Source organism: Aotus nancymaae, unplaced genomic scaffold (assembly GCF_030222135.1).
Source record: "Aotus nancymaae isolate 86718 unplaced genomic scaffold, 86718_ANA_hifiasm-v0.15.2.pri h1tg000049l, whole genome shotgun sequence".
NCBI lineage: Eukaryota > Metazoa > Chordata > Mammalia > Primates > Aotidae > Aotus > Aotus nancymaae.
The window spans coordinates 2707722-2727246 of NW_026988463.1; the positions used below are offsets into that span (position 1 = coordinate 2707722).

Consider the following 19525-nt stretch of genomic DNA (forward strand, 5'->3'; position numbering starts at 1 on the left):
AGGCTAAAGCCCAAGAACTGCTTGAGCCCAGGAGGTCGAGGTTGCAGTGAACTGAGATCACGCCACTGCACTCCAGCCCAGGTGACAGAGCGAGACTCCATCTCAGAAAAAAAAATGTAGAGGGTGCAAGCACATTTTTGTTACATGGATAAATTGTGTAGTGTAAAGTCTGGGCTGTTCGTGTCTATCACCCAAATCATGAACAGTGGATCCAATAGGTAATGTCTCCTCCCTCGCCCCTCCCACCCTTCCGAGCCTCCAATGTCTGTTATTGCACCTGTGGCCGTGGGTGCTCATTGCTTTGGTCCCTCTGATAAATGAGAACATGCATATTTGTCTTTCTGTGTTTGACTTGTTCCAATTAAGATAATGGCCTCCAGTTCCACCCATATTGCTGCAAAGACCTGACTTTGTGTTCTTTTTCATGGCTTCATAGTGTTCCATTGTGTGTATACTCACCACATTTTCTTTAACCGTCATCTGTTGATGGACATTAGGTGGATTTCACGGCTTTGCTGTTGTGAACAGTTGCTGCGATGAACACATGAGTGCGGGTGTCTCTTTGCTATAATGACTTCTTTTCCTTTGTGTGATGCCCAGTAGTGCGGTTGCTGGTCAAATGGTTGTTGTAGTTTCAGTTCTTTGAGAAATCTCCGTGCTGTTTTCCATAGAGCGAAATGATTTAGTTCCTTTTTAAAATTCTCTGTTTCATCCGATGTCCATGTGGCTTTTGGTCTGCTCATTGCTGTATCTTCAGCACTTAGGACAGTGCCGGCACACAGGAGGTGCTCAGCAAATGCTTGTTGATTGAGTTAAGGAGGGCAAGGAGACTGTCTTATATTCCTTGATAACTCCAGCACGTGGTGGGTGGGCTCCGTAGCCTTTGGTGGGACAATGAATGGATAGCCCTGTTCAAAGCAGCTAAGCAGGGCGGGGTGTGGTGGCTCACGGCTGTAATCCCAGCACTTTGGGAGGCTGAGGCAGGCGGATCACGAGATCAGGAGTTTGAGACCAGCCTATATGGTGAAACCCTGTCTTTACTAAAAATACAAACATCAGCCAAGTGTGGTGGTGGGTGCCTGTAATCCTAGCGACTTGGGAGGTTGAGGCAGGAGAACTGATTGAACTCGGGAGGCGGAAGTTGCAGTGAGCCACGATTGTGCCATTGCATTCCAGCCTGGGCAACAAGGCGACAGGAGCAAAACTCTGTCTCAAAAAAAAAAAAAAAGCGTAGCTCCCTGGACTCCTGGGCCCACATCTGAGATGCCACCATCGGTGAGTCACTTCTTTCACCAGTGGCAGCTGCTGTTAGCCCAGAAATGCCCCAGTGGCCCTGTCAGTCATCACCGCCCCAGTGCACATGGATCAGAGGCCCTGAGGCCAGGCTGGCAGGGAGCGGGGAGTGGGTGGCAGGGGCATGCAGCTCATCTGACTCTTGCACGGGCAGGGATGCTGGCCAGTGTGTGGGTCTAGCATTGGCAGGCGCTCAGTAAATATTTTGTTGAGTGAACGTTGAATCATGCCAGGGTCTCTGCCCTGTGGCGTTTCAGAGACTCCACCCTCTACACCCTGGTTATTGGTGAACTGGTCTCTGGGGCCTTTCCCCAGGACTTGTGCCAGGAAATCTTCACCCAGGTCCTCAGGGCTTCCCCCTGCTTCTCCTGGGCCCTTCTCCTCAGGGCGGTCTTCCTGGCCACCCCGTCTCGGGGACAGTGGCATCTCGGGCAGGGCCCATGGCTACTCTTGGGTCTCCAGGGCAGTGAGTCGGGTCTTCAGAAAGGTAGAAAAGCTAGAATGGAGAGGAAACCTGAGTGGGAGGCAGAGAGGGAGGCCAGAGCGTTCGATCCCCAGCCACTTGCAGACTCACCTCTTCCACATTCATTTATTCATTCAGCAAACACCCGCTGAGCCCCAGGGTGCAGCAGGCACTGACCACGGTCCTGGGAGTCCACAGGGAGCCCCCCACCACCCACACTGTTCCCCCAGCACCCAGCTTCACAGTGGCCCTCCAGGGTCCAAGCTTCCGCCCACCTCCTGGACACCTCACTGTCATGCGTCACCTGCCTCCCACCCCCAGGAGGACATGTGCTTCCCGAGCACAGGACCTGTGTCTTATTCATCACTTATGTCCTGGTGCCCAGCAGGGCCTGGCATACAGCAGGTGCTCAATACATATTTGCAGAGTGAACTGGGGAGGCCACCCACCTTACTTCAGAAGGCAGTGGGGTGGGGAGCAGGAGGGCCCTGGCCACCCTGGGTGCAGAGCTGAGCTGGGGACAGTGAGTAGGGTGGGGGTGCCCAGCTGACATTTCTGCTCCGGGCCGCTGCTGCTCAGAGACACGTCCCCTCGCCTCGGCCACTCTGCGCTGTCTTTTCCTGCGGTTCCCCGAAACCCCCTCTGAGTTGTGGGACAGAGAATAACATCCTCTGGGGCTCCCGAAGGCCCTGCTTTTTGAGTTGTCTGTGGGTGGGGCAGGACATGGCCTCTCTGCCATGAGAACGCAATAATTGTCCCGCTGCCACCCTTACCCTTAACAGACCGAGGAGGTGGGCAGCAAAGAGTCCTCCCTCAGGGCAAATCGCATCCTGCTCAGAGCGTGGAGCCCCTGACGCAGCTGTGGTGGTCTGCCAGGCCCCAAGCCCCGCCACCGTGACTCGGCTGGGAGCAAGGTCAGGCACACCCTGGGCGGGGTGAGGCACCTCCTCCTCCAGGCTCCCGAAGCCCCCCCGGGTGCAGTCCCAGCAGCCATCCCCGGAGTCAGGGTGCAGGTCCGGCTCCACCACTCACCCAGCAGTGCGGCATCTCAGGTGAGTCACCTAACCACCCTGGGCTGCCTCAGTTTCCTCACCTGCAAAGTGGGAATAATAAGGAATTTGAGGATTAGGTGAGGCGATGCATGGCACTCCTAAATGTTTGCTCTGTTATATAAATCCTATATTTGTATCTGTATAAATATATTTATTACATACACATTCACTGCTATGGTTGCTTTTCATCCACCCCCTGCCGTAGCAAGGGCCCTGCTGGAGGCTTGTTGATGAAACGAGCGAAGGGGTGCAGGCTCCTGCCTCTGTGTGGACGAGGAAGCCTGCTTTGCTGTGTGGAAGTGTCCCAAGTGTGGGGCACTGCGGGGCACTGAGTCAGGGAAGGTCTCACAGGATCCAGCCCCAGGTTGCCATTGCCACAGCTAGGTGGAAGCCCCAAGAATCCACTCCCAGCCCAGGACCCGAATCGGCGCAGCCCAACTCAGCCCAGCTGCTCTTTGGCTCCCAGGAGTCCCAGCCCTTCCCGGGGCCCCTCCTCTCCCAACCCCCCGGTTGACCCAGCCCTGGTGCCCATGGGCTCCTCCCCTTTCTGGGAGTTCAGGTGAGAGGTGAGTCGTCAGGTATCTGAATGGCAGGGCCAAGCCCCACCCGCAGGAATGACGGGAGGGCAGCCACCAGGAGGGCACCTGGGTCGCCACTCACCTGATTCACAGCTTTTGGGAAGTGGGTTAACGGGATTTCCTAGCCCTGGGTTGGGCCAGGTCTCTGGGCTGAGTCACAGGGGCCCGGCCCCCTGCTGGTGGGAGCCGTTTACTGAGCCTCCGGCACCCCCTTAATCCCTAAGGCCCTAGGACTCCCCCAACACCCAGTTCCCCAGACTTCAGCCACTCCAGACCCAAGCCATCCCCAGCCTCGAACCCCTTCCTTTCAATGCCCTGGGACCTTTCTCTGCCCCTGGACAGTCAATGTTAGGACCACTGGGTCCAGGCTCCCTCCCCTGCCCTCCGGAGGCCACACGCTGCACCCACAGCTGGAGCCTGGGGTCTCAGCTAGAGCCCCCCCAGACCCTGTAGCGGCTGGCTTCCTCCCCGAAGCCCCGCCCCCTGCCCATGACCCACAGCCGGGGTGGCCGAGGGAGCCACCTGGGGACTGGTCTGACGGCATTCCGCCTCCCAGGATAAAACCTGGGGCGACCTGCAGGGAGCCTACACACCCTGACCCGCATCGCCCTGGGTCCCTCGAGCCTGCTGCCTGCGCCCCCGCCCCACTAGCCATGGTGGTTTCTGGAGCCCCCCCAGCCCTGGGTGGGGGCTGTCTCGGCACCTTCACCTCCCTGCTGCTGCTGCTGGCGTCCACAGGTACGTCGGAGGCTGCGCCTCCCTCCTCCCCCCACCTGCTCCCTCCTCCCCGCTCCCTCCCCGCCTGGCCTCTCTCATCTCTCTGCTTCCGCTCTCCGTTGATCTCTGGCTCCTTAACTGCCCGCTGCCTCGGTTTCTCCTACGGCGCACCTCGGCCCCCAGCTCCTGTCGTCGTGGTCGCCTTCACCTCCGTGTTCTCCCATCTTCTCCTCCTCCCTTGCCTCTGGGGCTGCGCCGTTTTGTTTTGTTCCTGGGGCAGGAGGTCACGGGGAGGGCACCAGCGGCAGCAGCGTCCAGGCCGGAGGGGCTCAGGTCTGCGCCTCCCTCGGAGGATCTGGTCCTGGTCGCCGGCAGACAGGCTGGACGGGAAGCTGCGGGAGGGCAGGGCCACAGCTGGGCCGCCAGGGCCTGGCCAGGCCCCAGGAAATGCCCCGCCGGGAGGGGCCCTGGGGGTGAGAGAATTGAGGAGCTCCCTGGGCACTGGAGGGATGGGGGTTCCTCACCACCAGGTACTCAGGGGGACCCCTCCTCACTGGGCGCTGGGGGACTCTCCTTACTGGGTGCTGGGGGACCCGCCTTCACTGGGCGCTGGGACCCTCCTCCTGGGCGCTGGGACCCTCTTCACTGGGCGCTGGGATCCTCCTCCTGGGCTTTGGGACCCTCCTCCTGGGCGCTGGGACCCTCTTCACTGGGCGCTGGGACCCTCTTCACTGGGCGCTGGGACCCTCCTCCTGGGCTCTGGGACCCTCCTCCTGGGCTCTGGGACCCTCCTCCTGGGCGCTGGGACCCTCTTCACTGGGCGCTGGGACCTTCTTCACTGGGCGCTGGGACCCTCCTCCTGGGCGCTGGGACCCTCTTCACTGGGCGCTGGGACCTTCTTCACTGGGCGCTGGGACCCTCCTCCTGGGCGCTGGGACCCTCCTCCTGGACGCTGGGACCCTCTTCACTGGGCGCTGGGACCTTCTTCCCTGGGCGCTGGGACCTTCTTCACTGGGCGCTGGGACCCTCCTCCTGGGCGCTGGGACCCTCTTCACTGGGCGCTGGGACCCTCTTCACTGGGCGCTGGGACCTTCTTCACTGGGCGCTGGGACCCTCCTCCTGGGCGCTGGGACCCTCTTCACTGGGCGCTGGGACCCTCTTCACTGGGCGCTGGGACCTTCTTCACTGGGCGCTGGGACCCTCTTCACTGGGCGCTGGGATCCTCCTCCTGGGCGCTGGGACCCTCCTCCTGGGCGCTGGGACCCTCTTCACTGGGCGCTGGGACCTCCTCCTCACTGGGCACTGGGATTCCTTCTTACTGGGTGTTGGGGACCCTTCCTTACTGAGCATTGAGGGCCCCTCACCACTGGGTCCTGGCGCCCCTCACTGGCCTGACCAATTCCTTCTCTTGCCCTCAGCCACCCTCAATGCGGCCAGGATACCTGGTGAGTGGAGGGGGCAGCTCTGACGGGAGGGAGCGGGGAGGAGGCCCAACCACAGGCAGGGTGTGTGCATCCCTCGCCTGGGAACCGGTCAGAAAGGGGCTGGGGTGAGGGGGCAAGGAGCCGGAGGGAAAGGGAGGCAGGAAGGAGACACCGATAGGAGAAGAAAGGCTTGAGAGGTGCTAGGGCTGGACGAGAGAGAGACCCAGGAAGGTGATCGGAGCGGAGTGGGCCGGGTAAGGAAAGGGGGAGGGGGAGACCAGGTGCAGCTGACAGGGAGGGCGTGGGAGGGCCAGGGCCAAGGGAGGACCAGCGAGGGCCAGGCTGGAGGGAGGGAAGGCAACGGGGAAGTGGGCGGAGCTTGGGGGGTGGAGTTTGGAGTGCAGGTGGAGCTTAGGGTGTGGGTGGAGTTTGGGGGCCTGAACGGAGCTTGGGCTGTGGGCAGAGCTTGGGGTGCAGGCTTGGGTTGGGATTCTGAGGGTGGGTCGTAGGAAGTTGGAGATGACAAAACTTGACCCTCCCCTCCAGTTCCCCCAGCCTGTGGGAAGCCCCAGCAGCTGAACCGGGTTGTGGGCGGCCAGGACAGCGTCGACAGCGAGTGGCCCTGGGTCGTGAGCATCCAGAAGAACGGAACCCATCACTGCGCCGGCTCCCTGCTCACCAGCCGCTGGGTGATCACCGCTGCCCACTGCTTCAAAGAGTATGTACGGCTCCCCGGGGGCACTTGATCCTCCAGGGCCGGGGGCTCCCTTCACAGGCTCTGCTTCTGGGCCTCTGTTCAATCTTGGTGCCCTTCAGTAGAGACCTCGATTCTACCCAGAAGCCTCTCCTGCCTTCAGGGGCCTTCATCCTCCTGCCGTTCCCCCAGGAACCTCCTCCCAGCCCCCCCGGCTGATCCTCCCCTTCCCGTTCCTTCCAGCAACCTGAACAAGCCGTCCCTGTTCTCTGTGCTGCTGGGGGCCTGGCAGCTGGGGAACCCTGGCTCTCGGTCCCAGAAGGTGGGCGTTGCCTGGGTGCAGCCCCACCCTGTGTACTCCTGGAAGGAGGGTGCCCGTGCGGACATCGCCCTGGTGCGTCTCGAGCACTCCATACAGTTTTCGGAACGGGTCCTGCCCATCTGCCTGCCTGACGCCTCTATCCACCTCCCTCCAAACACCCACTGCTGGATCTCGGGTTGGGGGAGCATCCAAGATGGAGGTGAGGCTTCTTCCTCTCCGAGGTGGTTGGGGGTGGATGGGGACAGAGGATCAGAGGATGGCAGACACCCAGGGACACAGACACCATAAGCAGCGAAAGGGTGGAGGCCAGAGGCACAGCATGACAGAGACGGAAGAAAAGATGGGCTGTGATCCAGAAGAAACCTCGGTGGACCATTTCAGGCCATTTCTTTTTTTTTTTTTTCCCACTATGTTGGTCAGGCTGGTCTTGAACTCCCGACCTCAGGTGATCCACCCGCCTTGGCCTCCAAAGCGCTTGGATTACAGGTGTGAGCCACCACGCCCGGCCAGCTTCTTTTTTCTTTTCTTTTTTTTTTTTCTGAGGCAGGGTCTCACTCCATCACCCAGGCTGGAGTGCAGTGGTATAATCGTAACTCACTGCAGCCTCTGCCTCCCAGGCTCAATAATCTTCCCACCTCAGTCTCCCAGGTAGCTTGGCCTACAGGTGTGTGCCACCACATCCAGCTAATTTTTGTATTTTTTGTAGAGACAGGATGTTGCCATGTTGGCCAGCCTGGTCTCAAGCTCCTGGGCTCAAGCAATCCACCAGCCTCAGCCTCCCAAAGTGCCGGGATTATAGGTGTGAGCCACTGTGCCCGGCCTCATTTCTACTTCAAAAGTGTCTTTGGCTATGTTTTGAGGCAACAGCCAGCTCTGTGAAGCTATTCATTGATACAGGAATGGCTGAAAGGAGGAATATGTGGGACTAAGCTGAATACAGGGTGACTGTAAAAAGAGGCCTGATTCCAGAGTGGGAACAGGCACCCCCTGGTGGCAGCACGCCACAATTGCGGTCAAAATTCTCAGGCGAAAATGTAGCCTCCTTAATTGTAAAATATAATTTTCAAACCACCTCTAGAGGCCTGGAAGACATCATCTTGAAACTCAAACTAAATTAAATAAAGCAAGAAGCAGGGAAGCAGCAAGAGAAAGCTAGATGACAGATTGACAGGCAGATGGATGATAGAGACTGGAAAAGAAACATACAGGCAGAAATGCGGATAGACACAATGAAGACCTGAGAGAGAGCCAGAGACTAAGAACACAGTGTAAGAAGATGACAATTTAACCAGATTCCAGAATAATCAAGAGAAATGACACCAGTTCAGGTGTGTGGGGATCCCACTGACTCTAAGGTTGCAGCCTCCCCGTAATCTCTGTAGGGGCTTCTTCAAGAGCTAGAATTGCGGACTTTCAGTCCACAATCTGCAGACCACAGGCTGTAGGAAAGGTGTGGGGATCCCTCAGGTCCTGGTAATTTTCGACATCGACTGGACATTTATCGAACACTTTTTCTGTAACAGTCCTGGTGCTGGATGAAGTAATGCAGTGTCTGAGACAGGAAAGGCTCTAACCATCTGTGGGTATCAGAAAATTTATTAAAGAGGCAGAGTCCTATGTTTCACACTCGTGTTCTGATTCAGCAGGGCCAGAGGTGGAGATCGGGAATTTCGATTTTCTGAAAGCATCTCGGGAGAGCTAGAGAGCTACTCTGTTAGCCTTTGAGAAACGCTGCTGAGGGGAATCGGGGGTGGGGGGATAGTCCTTTGAGGAGGCAACAAGTAGGGGAGGCCCCCAAGCCTGACTCTGTTCGGTTTCCTCCCAGTGCCGTTGCCCCACCCTCAGACCCTGCAGAAGCTGAAGGTTCCCATCATTGACTCGGAAGTCTGCAGCCGCCTGTACTGGAGGGGAGCAGGGCAGGGAGCCATCACTGAGGACATGTTGTGTGCTGGCTACTTGGAGGGGGAGCGGGATGCTTGTCTGGTAAGCACCCCCCAGCCAGGAGGGCCTCAAGAAGGAGCCAGCGTCAGCCGTGTCCCCACTGCGCCCCACCACCTACCTCTCCCTAGCCTCCCCCAGAACCAGCTGTGCCCGACAGTCTCCAGTCCCCACAGACCCAGCCTCAGCCTGGCTCGGCCACTCACTTATTCGTTCAGACATTAAACTGGGCATCCCAGCTGCACCGCCTCGCCCTCCAGGAGCTTGCATTCCCTTCAGGGGGCTGCCCACGCCTCAGTGCCCAGAGCGAGATGGTCAGATAGTGCAGCAGCAGCACCCGGGCCCGGAGGTCCTGAGGCCTGGTTGCAGCTCCTACTCTGCCGCCAGGGATTTCTCACCTGGGTGGAGCTTGGGTCCTGCCCCCTCCAGGAAGGAGAAATATGCTCCCGGGAAGGGGCTCATCTGCCCCCTGACAGGGCACGGGCCCCGGGTTCTGCCACCCCCTGTGCCACGGGTGTTCCTAACCCCGCATCCTCTCCGCAGGGCGACTCCGGGGGCCCCCTCATGTGCCAGGTGGACGGCGCTTGGCTGCTGGCCGGCATCATCAGCTGGGGTGAGGGCTGTGCCGAGCGCAACAGGCCCGGCGTCTACATCAGCCTCTCAGCGCACCGCTCCTGGGTGGAGAGGATCGTGCAAGGGGTGCAGCTCCGCGGGCGCGCGCAGGGGAGTGGGGCCCTCAGGGCACTGAGCCCAGACTCCGGGTCCGCCCCGCGCTCCTAGGGCGCAGCGGGACTCGGGGCTCGGATCTGGAAGACGGCCAGATCCAGATCTGGAACTGGATTTGCGGCGGCCTCGGGCAGTTTCCCCCGCTGTAAATAGACCCATCTACCTCTGGGGACATCTGCATTCCGGGCCGACGGCTGCTACCGAAAAAAGGCCCCGCCCCACCCCGCCCCGCCCCGCCCGATGGCCTCAGGTTCCGCCCTGTGGCCTCAGGCCCCGCCTCCACGACTTCAGGCCCCGCCTCCGGGCCCCAGCGCCCTTGTGTATATAGATGTTAATGATTTTTATAGCTATTTGTAACCCTTCCTACATACCTTATTTATTCCTCCAATTTCAATAAATTATTTATTCTCCAGTGTCTGTTTTTTTCCCATGCCTGGGTCACTGGAAAGCAACGATCCAGAGGGGGTTAAGGTGGGGGCTTTTGTATTTTTATTAGAGATGGGGTTTCGGCATATTGGTTAGGCTGGTCTCGAACTCCTGACCTCAGGTGATCCACCTGCCTCGACCTCCCAAAGTGCTGAGATTACAGGCAAGAGCCGCCATGCCAGGCCTTTTTGTTTTTTGAGATGGAGTCTTGCTCTTGTTGCCCAGGTTGGAGTGCAATGGCGAGATCTCGGCTCCCTGCAACCTCTGCAATTGTCCTCCCTCAGTTTCCTGAGTAGCTAGGATTACAGGCATGTGCCACCAAGCCCAACAAAGAAAATTTTTTGTTGTATTTTTAGTAGAGATGGGGTTTCACCATCTTGGCCAGGCTGGTTTAGAACTCCTGACCTCAGGTGATCCACCCACCTCGGCCTCCCAAAGGGCCGGGATTACAGGTGTGAGCCACCTTGCCCCACTCGAGGCTTGTTTGCTTTAAGCCATAGTTGCCTGGATTTTCTTTTACTTGCAGCTAAATACATTCCTAACTGATACATCTGCTCCAAACCTTCTATTTTGTAATGGTTTTAGACTCGCAGAAAACTTATTTTGTTTTAAATTTTTTACAGAAAACTTTGTTTTCATGATACAGGATGTTAGATTTTATCAGCACAATTGAATCCCAGATAAATTACCCAAATTATGAAGACCTTGAGCTCCCAGCTATCCACAAGAATTTCAGACCCTCAAAGGGTCCCCCAGTTAGTTTCAGGTTTCCCCAACATTTTATTGTTGTTAGAGACAGTCTTGCTCTGTGGCCCAGACTGGAGTGCAGTGGTGTGATCATGGCTCACTGCAGCCTGGCAAAATAGTAGCTGTTAGTAAATGTTTCATGAGTTAGTGGTAATAAGTATCATTTATTTCATCAGTTTGGTGGACAATGTGAATATCTCTTTTTTCCTTTTTTTTTTTTTTTTTTTTTTAATTGAAACAGAGTCTTACTCTGTTGCCCAGGCTGGAGTGCAGTGATGTGATCTCGGCTCACTGCACCCTCTGCCTCCCAGGTTCAAGCAATTCTCCTGCCTCAGCCTCCCAAGTAGCTGGGATTACAGGTGCCCACCATCATGCCTGGCTAATGTTTGTATTTTTTTTTTTTTTTTGAGACAGGGTCTAGCTCTGTCACCCAGGCTGGAGTGCAGTGGCACACTCTCCACTCACTGCAACCTCTCCCTCCCGGGTTCATGTGATTCCTCTGCTTCAGCCTCCTGAGTAGCTGAGACTGTCTGGCAGGAGACCCTTGGGCCCCCCTCTCACCCCACCCAGGTCCCAGCCACGTAGAAAGTACTCGGCTTCTCCACTTAAAAGGCCCCTCTTCCTTTTCTGCCCAGCAACAGGCCTGGCCCGTCAGCTCTCCAGCAGCTTCCCGCCCAACTAACTCCTGCCCAGCAAACTTCCCGCGCGACATCCCACCTACCCAATCGCCACCCGACACGCCAGCTTTCCCACTCCCCCAGTCACTCTACCTCTATAAAAGCCACAGAACAAAGAAAGCCGGCGCGAGACTGCTGACTCTTCCCCCGTTACGAGTCCAGTCCGCCCGGAGACTCTCCAATAAAGCCTGAACTCCTCCTTCATCTGGTCTAATTTGGTCGCGCCTTGGGGTCCAAGTTATGAGGGTCCGGGCAGGTCAGACAGAGACTACAGGTGCCCACCACCGTACCTCGCTATTTTTTTTTTTTTTTGTATTTTAGTAGAGATGGGGTTTCACCATGTTGGCCTAGATGGTCTCAATCTCCTGATTTCATGATCCGCTTACCTTGGCCTCCCAAAGTGCTGGGATTACAGGCCTTCTTTTTTCTAATAACACAAGCACCGCATTCTCTTATTAACAGAGATCCCTTCTCTCTTGAGACCATCCCACTACCTCCATGGAACATCCAAGAATTTCAGAGGTTTATATGGGTCAAAGAGTCCAGTCCTATGAGAACTGGAAAATTCCATCATTCTTTCAGTTCTGTTGCTTTGGTCAACATCGAGTGCTGGTGCCGACAGACACTGGTCTCCATAGTCCCACAGATGCCCCCTCGTTCCGCGGGAAAGCCTTCGCTCAACTGGCCCCCTGCCCTGATGACTTACAAATGGGATCTGAGGTTGAAGGTCTTCAAAGTCACACTCATAGGCCCAGTCATCATTTCACAGAGCACAGTGCCTGTGTGGCCATGTCTAAAGGGCTTCTGGCCTCAGCCACAAGCTGCACATGAACAGATACCTGGGCTGAGCCTGTGTGTGTGAGTCCAAAGCTTGTACCATTTGCTGCAAGATAGCCAAAAAGTGGAGAAACAAGGTGTTGGGGTAAGGAAGGCAAGTTAATTTCAGAAAGTCAGTAAACCACGCCAGGCGCGGTGGCTCACACATGTAATCCTGGCCCTTTGGGAGGTCAAGCAGGCAGATCACGAGGTCAAGAGATCGAGATCATCCTGGTCAATATGGTGAAACTCTGTCTCCACTAAAAATACAAAAATTAGCTAGACATGGTGGCGCATGCCTGTAATCCTAGTTACTCAGGAGGCTGAGGCAGAAGAATCACTTGAACCTGGGAAGTGGAGGTTGCAGTTAGGCGAGATCGCACCACTGGATTCCAGCCTGGGCAACAGAGTGAGACTCCATCTCACAAAAAAAAAAAAAAAAACAAAAAAAAAACAGAAAGTCAGCAAACTAAGAAGATGGTAAGAACCTTAAGTTAATAGAATTTCAGGCTCCTTTTAATGTTAGGGGAAGGAGGAGAGTTGAAATCAAGAGGTGACCCATAATCACAGATATCTGGGCAGCAGTAAAAGGAGGGCATTGTGAAACTTGTTTGTCCTTGGTCAGGTCACGAGAGTCCTTTTTTGTTTTGTTTTGTTTTGTTTTTTTTTAAAGATGGGGTTTCTCCATGATGACCAGGCTGGTCTTGAACTCCTGACCTCAGGTGATCCACCCACCTCGGCCTCCCAAAGTGCTAGGATTACAGGCGTGAGCCACCGCGCCCGGCACAAGACTCCTATAAATCATTCTTTTTTTTTGAGACAGAGTTTCGCTCTTGTTGCCCAGGCTGGAGTGCAGTGGCGTGATCTCAGCTCACTGCAACCTTTGCCTCCTGGGTTCAAGCGATTCTCCTGCCTCAGCCTCCCACCTAGATGGGATTACAGGTACCCGCCACTGCACCTGGCCAATTTTTTGTATTTGTAGTAGAGAAGGGGTGTCACCATGTTGGGCAGGCTGGTCTCGAACTCCCCGTCTTGGCCTCCCAAAGTGCTGGGATTTCAGGCATGAGCCAGCACACCCGGCCACTCCTATAAATCTTAAGCATAACATTGTTACTTGTGTGTACACTCCTTATTTCCTCAGGGGTAAGTTTTGAGAAGGGATTATTATCATGCTTGCTTTAAAGTTAAACTGTAAACTAAATTCCTCCCATAGTTAGTTCAGCCTACACACAGAGATAAGCAAAAGCAGTTCACCTAAAAAGGTGTCACCGGGTGGGAGGGTAGTTAGGAGCCTGAACCCAGAAGTATCTGAGACAGGTCTCAATCAATTTAGAAAGTTTACTGTGCCAAGGTTAAGGGTTTACCTGTGACACAGCCTCGGGAGGTCCCGACGCCATGTGCCCTAGGTGATTGGGGTACAGCTTGCTTTATACACTTTAGAGACACATAATACATCAATCAATACATGTAAGATTGGCATTGGTTCAATCTGGAAGGGTAGGGCCACTTGAAGTGGGGGGCTTCCAGGTCATAAGTAGATTTAAACATTTTCAGATTGGCAATTGGTTGAAAGAGTTATTATCAATAGAAAGAAATGTCTGGGGCTGGGCGAGGTGGCTCACGTCTGTAATCCCAGCACTTTGGGAGGCCAAGGCGGGTGAATCACCTGAGATCAGGAGGTCAAGACTAGCTTGGGCAACATGGTGAAACCCCGTTTCTACTAAAAATATGAAACTTAGCTGGGCGTGGTGGCACACACCTGTGGTCCCAGCTACTTGGGAGGCTGAGGCAGGAGAATAGCTTGAACCTGGGAGGTGGAGGTTGCAGTGAGCCAAGGGCGTGCCACTGCACTCCAGCCTGGGTGACAGAGCGAAACTCTGTGGAATGCCTGGGTTACGATAAGGGGTGTGGAGACCAAGGTTTTATCGTGTGGATGAAGCCTCCAGGTAGCGGGTTTCAGAGAGAATAGGCTGTACATGTGTCTTATCAGACTTACAGTTTGTATTGATCTTAATGCTAGTCCGCTTTTCTGAATTCCAAAAGGAAGGAGAGTATAATGAGGCATGTCCAACCCGTCTTTCCATCATGGCCTGAACTCGTTTTTCAGGTTAACTTTAGAATGCCCTTGGCCCAAACCATTCAGATGGTTGGAGGGTCTCGGAATTTTATTTTTGGTTTACAGGAGCAAAACGGACCTGGTCACGCCAGGCCTCCCTTTCACTGCTACTGCACCACTCAAGGGAGAATTGCCTCTGCAGTCTTTGGGGTTACTTTTTGCTAATGGACCCAGTTGGGACTGTTCCAATTAATCAGAGAAACTCTAATAACATCAAAGCTCACTAAACTCTGCTTTTGTGGCTGGTTTCCTAACTGTAGCTCACTCAGCTACTTAATGTTTTATTTACTATTCGGTTTTACTCCCGTTTCCTGTTTTTCTCCTGTTGGTGAATTTTGCATTCAATCCTTTCAGTTGCTTTAAATTTCCCACATATGAGTTACATCCTCCAAATTCCTGTTCCGCAATGACATGGGCTATAGGAAATGCTGCAGAGGTGTATCTGTGCTGGTATTGTTTGTTGCCTAGCTTGTGTATCATGGCGTGTAGCCAAAAGATACTTGGTTTAATCTGCGTACCAGGAAGTTGTGGCTATTTCACTGAGGACCCCATAAAGGCTTCCTGACAGTTCCTTTTAGACATGCTCCTTAGCCCTATGCAAACTTACTCATGCTATTTCTCAGATTTGCATATCAAGCGGTCTTGAGAAGGTCATTTTAGGCTTAAACCACCTATCAACAAAAGATTCCATCACAGCTCCCCACAACAATGATGCTCACTAGCCTAATGCTAGCAGAAGTAAAAGAGACTGCTCACAAGGTTCCAATTAATAAACATTCCTGTCCAGTGACACACACCCCTGCTTGCAAACCTAGAGGAAGCTGGCATTACCATGAAGTCGACGTTACTTCACTTCCAGTACAAAATGAACACTTGCCAGTTTCATGTGCATTAATTTACATTTCACCAGAACTGGGTGACACAGAGACGGGCTATTTTCACTCTGGATTTTTGAGACCAATTAAATTTTTTTTCTGTATATCTCTAAAAGACAGGGGCATGAAAAAGACCTATAATATCATTATCACACTAAACAAAAATAACAATTCATTGACAACATCAAATATAATTAATGTTCATATTTCCTATTCTCAGGTCATTTTTTGTTTTCCAATGTGTGTGTTTGAATCAGAATATAAAGTGCTAAAGGATGATGTGCTAAAAAGATAAAATCAAGACTCATACAAATATAAAATTAATACATGCCAATTTTTCACTTTTAGAGAGACAGGGTCTGCTATGTTGAGCAGGGTGGCCTTGAACTCATGGCCTCAGGCTATCCTCCCACCTCCTCAGCCTCCCAAAGTGCTGGGATTACAGACATAAGCCACGGTCCCAGACATAAGCCACGGTCATTAACTCAATTAATGACAAAACCCGTGAAATGTTACGATTGGTTCAAAGGAGAATTCAGAATAGAAACATATTTCACACACCAGGAATACTTAAGCAAATCAATTTCAACCTGGTTGAAATTAATTTGCTTAAATAGATGTAAAACCAGCTTCTTCCACTACAGGGGAGGGAAATTCATACAGGCAAAAAGCATCTGCACTTCTCTAGACAGTAACGATTTGCATTCCTATCAGTTATCTACAATTTACAGTCTTAAACAGCTCAAAGGGAGGGATCCCCAAAGAATCAGAAAACCTGGAAGAATATGAGAGATAACCCCAAGTCTTTCACAATTTTCCCTTACAAAATAAAGCTTATTCATTGCAGTTGATTGCCATACGTCTTAAATTTAATTTATTCAAGAGGTTTCCCCTCCACCTCTTTTTTTCTTTATCATTTTTTGTCCAATACCTGGTCATCTGTCCTTTAATCTCACCATCTGGATTTGCTGGCTGTGCTGCCATGGTGTCTCTAATATAGTCCTCTGTTTCTGTATTTCCTTCTGGACACCGAGTCCAGATTTGTGGACTCTTCAGGCTCACCTGTTCTGGGCTCTGTTCCTATGTCCCACACCCCAGATCTGGGGTCCTGGGCAAATTCAGGTGCTCCTTGCCTGTCCCCTGGGTGGCTGACTGCAGAAAGACTGCAAACTGCAGCAGTCTCCGTTGCCCTCCGAAGTCTGTAAATCCCAGGCTCTACTGCGTTAAAGTCGGAGGGCTGACACCCCTGCCTTGGTGGTTGTGAGGAAGCTCCTGGTCCACCCTTCATACCCTGGGACTACTACCGGCGGGGACATTGCCCTGACACAGCTGGACTCCCCCTTGCAGGCCTCTAATTTTTCCAGAAAATTCTATCGGGGGTACACACCGGTTGACTGCCTCCTGGTGATGGAAGCAGCTGTTGAGGATTATTGCCTAGACCAATTAGTCCATTAGATTACAATATGGTGATATTCCTGTTCCATTTATTAGCATAAATTCCTCCAAAAAGAGAAACTTTTCATCATGTATTTATTTATCTTTGTTGCCCCTTTGATCCTATTTTTATGTTTTTGGCATCTATTTAATTATCCTCAAAATAATGAACTATTTCCTCAGCATACTCCAAAAATGATAAAGGTGGTATTTTTTGTAATACTATGAACTCATGAATTTTTATTTATCGTATTTTATTTTACTTTGAGACGGAATCTCCTTCTCTTGCTCAGGCTGGAGTGCAGTGGTGTGATCTTGGCTCACTGCAGCCTCTGCCTCTGGGTTCAAGAAATTCTCCTGCCTCAGCCTCCTGAGTAGCTGGGATTACAGGCGCCACCACCAGGCCTGGCTAATTTTTGTGTTTTTAGTAGAGACGGGGTTTCGCCATGTTGGCCAGGCTGGTCTCCTACTCTTGACCTCTGGTGATTCACCCGCCTCGGCCTCCCACAGTGCTGGGGTCACAGGCATGAGTCACCGCACCCAGTCTTATTTCATGGTTTTTTTTTTTTTTTTTGAGACGGAGTTTCGCTCTTGTGACCCAGGCTGGAGTGCAGTGAAGCGATCTCGGCTCACCGCAACCTCCGCCTCCTGGGTTCAAGCAATTCTCCTGCCTCAGCCTCCCGAGTAGCTGGGACTACAGGCGCGCACCACCATGCCCAGCTAATTTTTGTATTTTTAGTAGAGACAGGGTTTCATCTTGTTGACCAGGATGGTCTCGATCTCTTGACCTCGTGATCCACCCGCTTCGGCCTCCCAAAGTGCTGGGATTATAGGAGTGAGCCACCGCGCCCGGCCTATTTCATGTATTTAAATCACTCCAAGTTATTGCCCATACTGATGCTCCAACTGTCCCATCTTGGGCCAGTGGGAGTGTCTCCTAGTTGGTTCCTGAGAGGGACCACTCATTTTCATACCTTCCAGAGCCTGAGGCCAGGCTGGGATGATGCTCCAGGACTCACTGACTGGAACCCCACCTAATCGCACGGGAAGTCCGTCGGAAACCCTCTTGGAGTCTACCGGAACTTCCGCGAACCACCCTCAACTTCCGGAAGGGCGCAGGAAATTTGCTGGAAAACCGCCGGAAACGGACAGGAAGGTGTCCCTGCGACCGCGAAGCCTCCTGCAGCGCCCCCTGTTGGCAGAGACTCGCCGAGGCCCCGAGATGAGGTTCACGACCCAGCTGCCTGTGGATGGTTGGGTGTGGAGCTGACAGGAGAGGACAGTGGGGAGCTTCCCCAGCAATCGTGGGCTTCTCGAGTCAGGCTGACTTCAGGCCGGACAACACCAAGCGCATGGCGGGGTCCTCAGCTCCCTCGGGGACCGGTTCCACCTCTTCTTCTGGCCCTGGGATGGGGGCCAAAGGTTTTGGGCAGAGGCAGCAGCAGGAGGCAGTAGCACCTGGAAAACACTGTGTCTCCTGAGTTGACCCTTCCTGTCTGGGGGCTGTGCCCTGGATGTGTTTGTTTCCATAGCAACGAACAGGGATTCCCTGGGCTCCAGTCCCTTAGATAGGGTGCGCCCCGGGAGGGCGCTGGTGGGAAGGGAGGCAAGAGGTGGCCTCGAGCAGCTCACCCCCGGCTGGCCTGTGTGGAGACATCACATTTCCTGGTGGGGGACGGGGGTGAAGAGGGTCGGTCCCCGCTGTGCCTTGAGCAGAGCCTGCAGTGGGTGAAATAGTGGGGGTCTCCTGCCTACCTGCAGGATGGGTGGGGCTTCCACATCACAGCCCAGTAGGGTGGACTGACCAGTCCCCTGACCTCTGGCTCCTTGGTGGGACTGGCCTGAGGTGGATGCTGGCATTCTGGCCTCCTCTAAACCACCTCCCTGGAACATGTGGGACAGGAGCCCAAGAGGCATCTGAGGAGGGCGGGTTCTGCCAGGCACAGAGGGCTCGCTCCAGTGTGATTGTGACTGGTTAATGACCCGCCATGCCCACCCCCGTTTGCCCCTCTGGTGCTATCCAAGGACTCTGACCCCATTGCAGTGTCTGTAGGGAAGAGGAGCCATGGGGCTTTGGGCAGGCCCCATCCTGCTTCTGCTGCTGTGCCTGCTGCCAGGTGAGGGGTGCACCGCTGTCTTCTTCCTCCCAACCCCTGCCAGCCTGTGTGCTCCCCTTTGCTCTCTTGCTTTCCAGGGGCCCATGGGGATGTGCTGCCTTCGGGTAAGGACCAGCCGTGGTCATCCCATCCCTGCACTCACCGAGCCCCTACTCCTGGCCAGGGAGGACTGGCCCCAGGGGACATGCAGAGGTCCTTTGCCCTGGGAGCCTCATCAAGGGCAGAGGGATGTCAGGAGGTGTTAGGGTGAAGAGTGAGGCTGGGAGTGAGGGGCTTTCTGAGAGGGAACAAAGCTGAGGTCCCCCAGCCGCCCATCCCTCTGCAGAATGCGGCCACCCCAAGGAGGCCGGGAGGATTGTGGGAGGCCAAGACGCCAAGGAAGGACGCTGGCCATGGCAGGTTGGCCTGTGGTTGACCTCAGTGGGGCACGTGTGTGGGGGCTCCCTCATCCATCCATGCTGGGTGCTCACAGCTGCCCACTGCTTCCTGAGGTGAGTGGGGCTGGGTAGGGGCAGCCGGGCGCTCATCACACCTCTCCTCGGTGGCTGCCTGCAGTGGGCTGTGTCTCCGTTCCCCGTCCAGGTCTGTGGATCCCAAGCTCTACCGTGTTAAAGTCGGAGGGCTGTCACTCTCCCTTTCGGAGCCCCACTCGACCTTGGTGGCCGTGAAGAGGCTCCTGATCCACCCCTCGTACCATGGGACCGCCAGCAGTGGGGACATTGCCCTGATGGAGCTGGACTCCCCCGTGCAGGCCTCCCTGTTCAGCCCCATCTGCCTCCCAGGACCCCGGACCCACCTCGCCATTGGGACCCTGTGCTGGGTAACGGGCTGGGGGTCCACCCTGGAGAAAGGTAAGGGGGAGATGCACTCACCAGCCCCCACTCCTGACCTGAGAGGACCAGCCCAGGGACCACGTGGAGCCAGCCTGAGCATGGTCTCCAAGGCCTTTGGTCCCGTGTTTGTCTTCTCTCCCCTCCCACCCCACCCTGAAGCTGGGAGCACTGGGAGAACACTGGGAGACTGTGGGACTCCCCTTGGCTAAGGTGACCACCATATGGATTTTGGGGATCTTGAGCCAGTGTCGAGGATTGTGCCTGTGCTGGGATGAAT

General features: G+C 54.5%; 1 protein-coding gene and 1 long non-coding RNA gene across 2 annotated transcripts; one reads left to right on the forward strand and one right to left on the reverse strand.

Moving 5' to 3' along the window:
• Window positions 1–1699: 1699 nt before the first annotated feature.
• Window positions 1700–4395, reverse strand: LOC105709704 (uncharacterized). The gene is made up of 3 exons (XR_001105569.1): window positions 4275–4395; window positions 2789–2849; window positions 1700–1789 (listed from the first exon to the last, which is right to left on the reverse strand). It is a non-coding gene; the product is annotated as an uncharacterized LOC105709704 (long non-coding RNA).
• PRSS22 (serine protease 22) lies at window positions 3974–9619 on the forward strand. Its single transcript, XM_012441701.2, has 6 exons — window positions 3974–4124; window positions 5522–5548; window positions 6074–6245; window positions 6465–6742; window positions 8369–8526; window positions 9025–9619. The coding sequence occupies exons 1-6, from the start codon at window positions 4040–4042 to the stop codon at window positions 9259–9261; spliced, it is 957 nt and encodes a 318-aa protein (XP_012297124.1). The 5' UTR covers window positions 3974–4039; the 3' UTR covers window positions 9262–9619.
• The last annotated feature ends 9906 nt before the right edge of the window (window positions 9620–19525 follow it).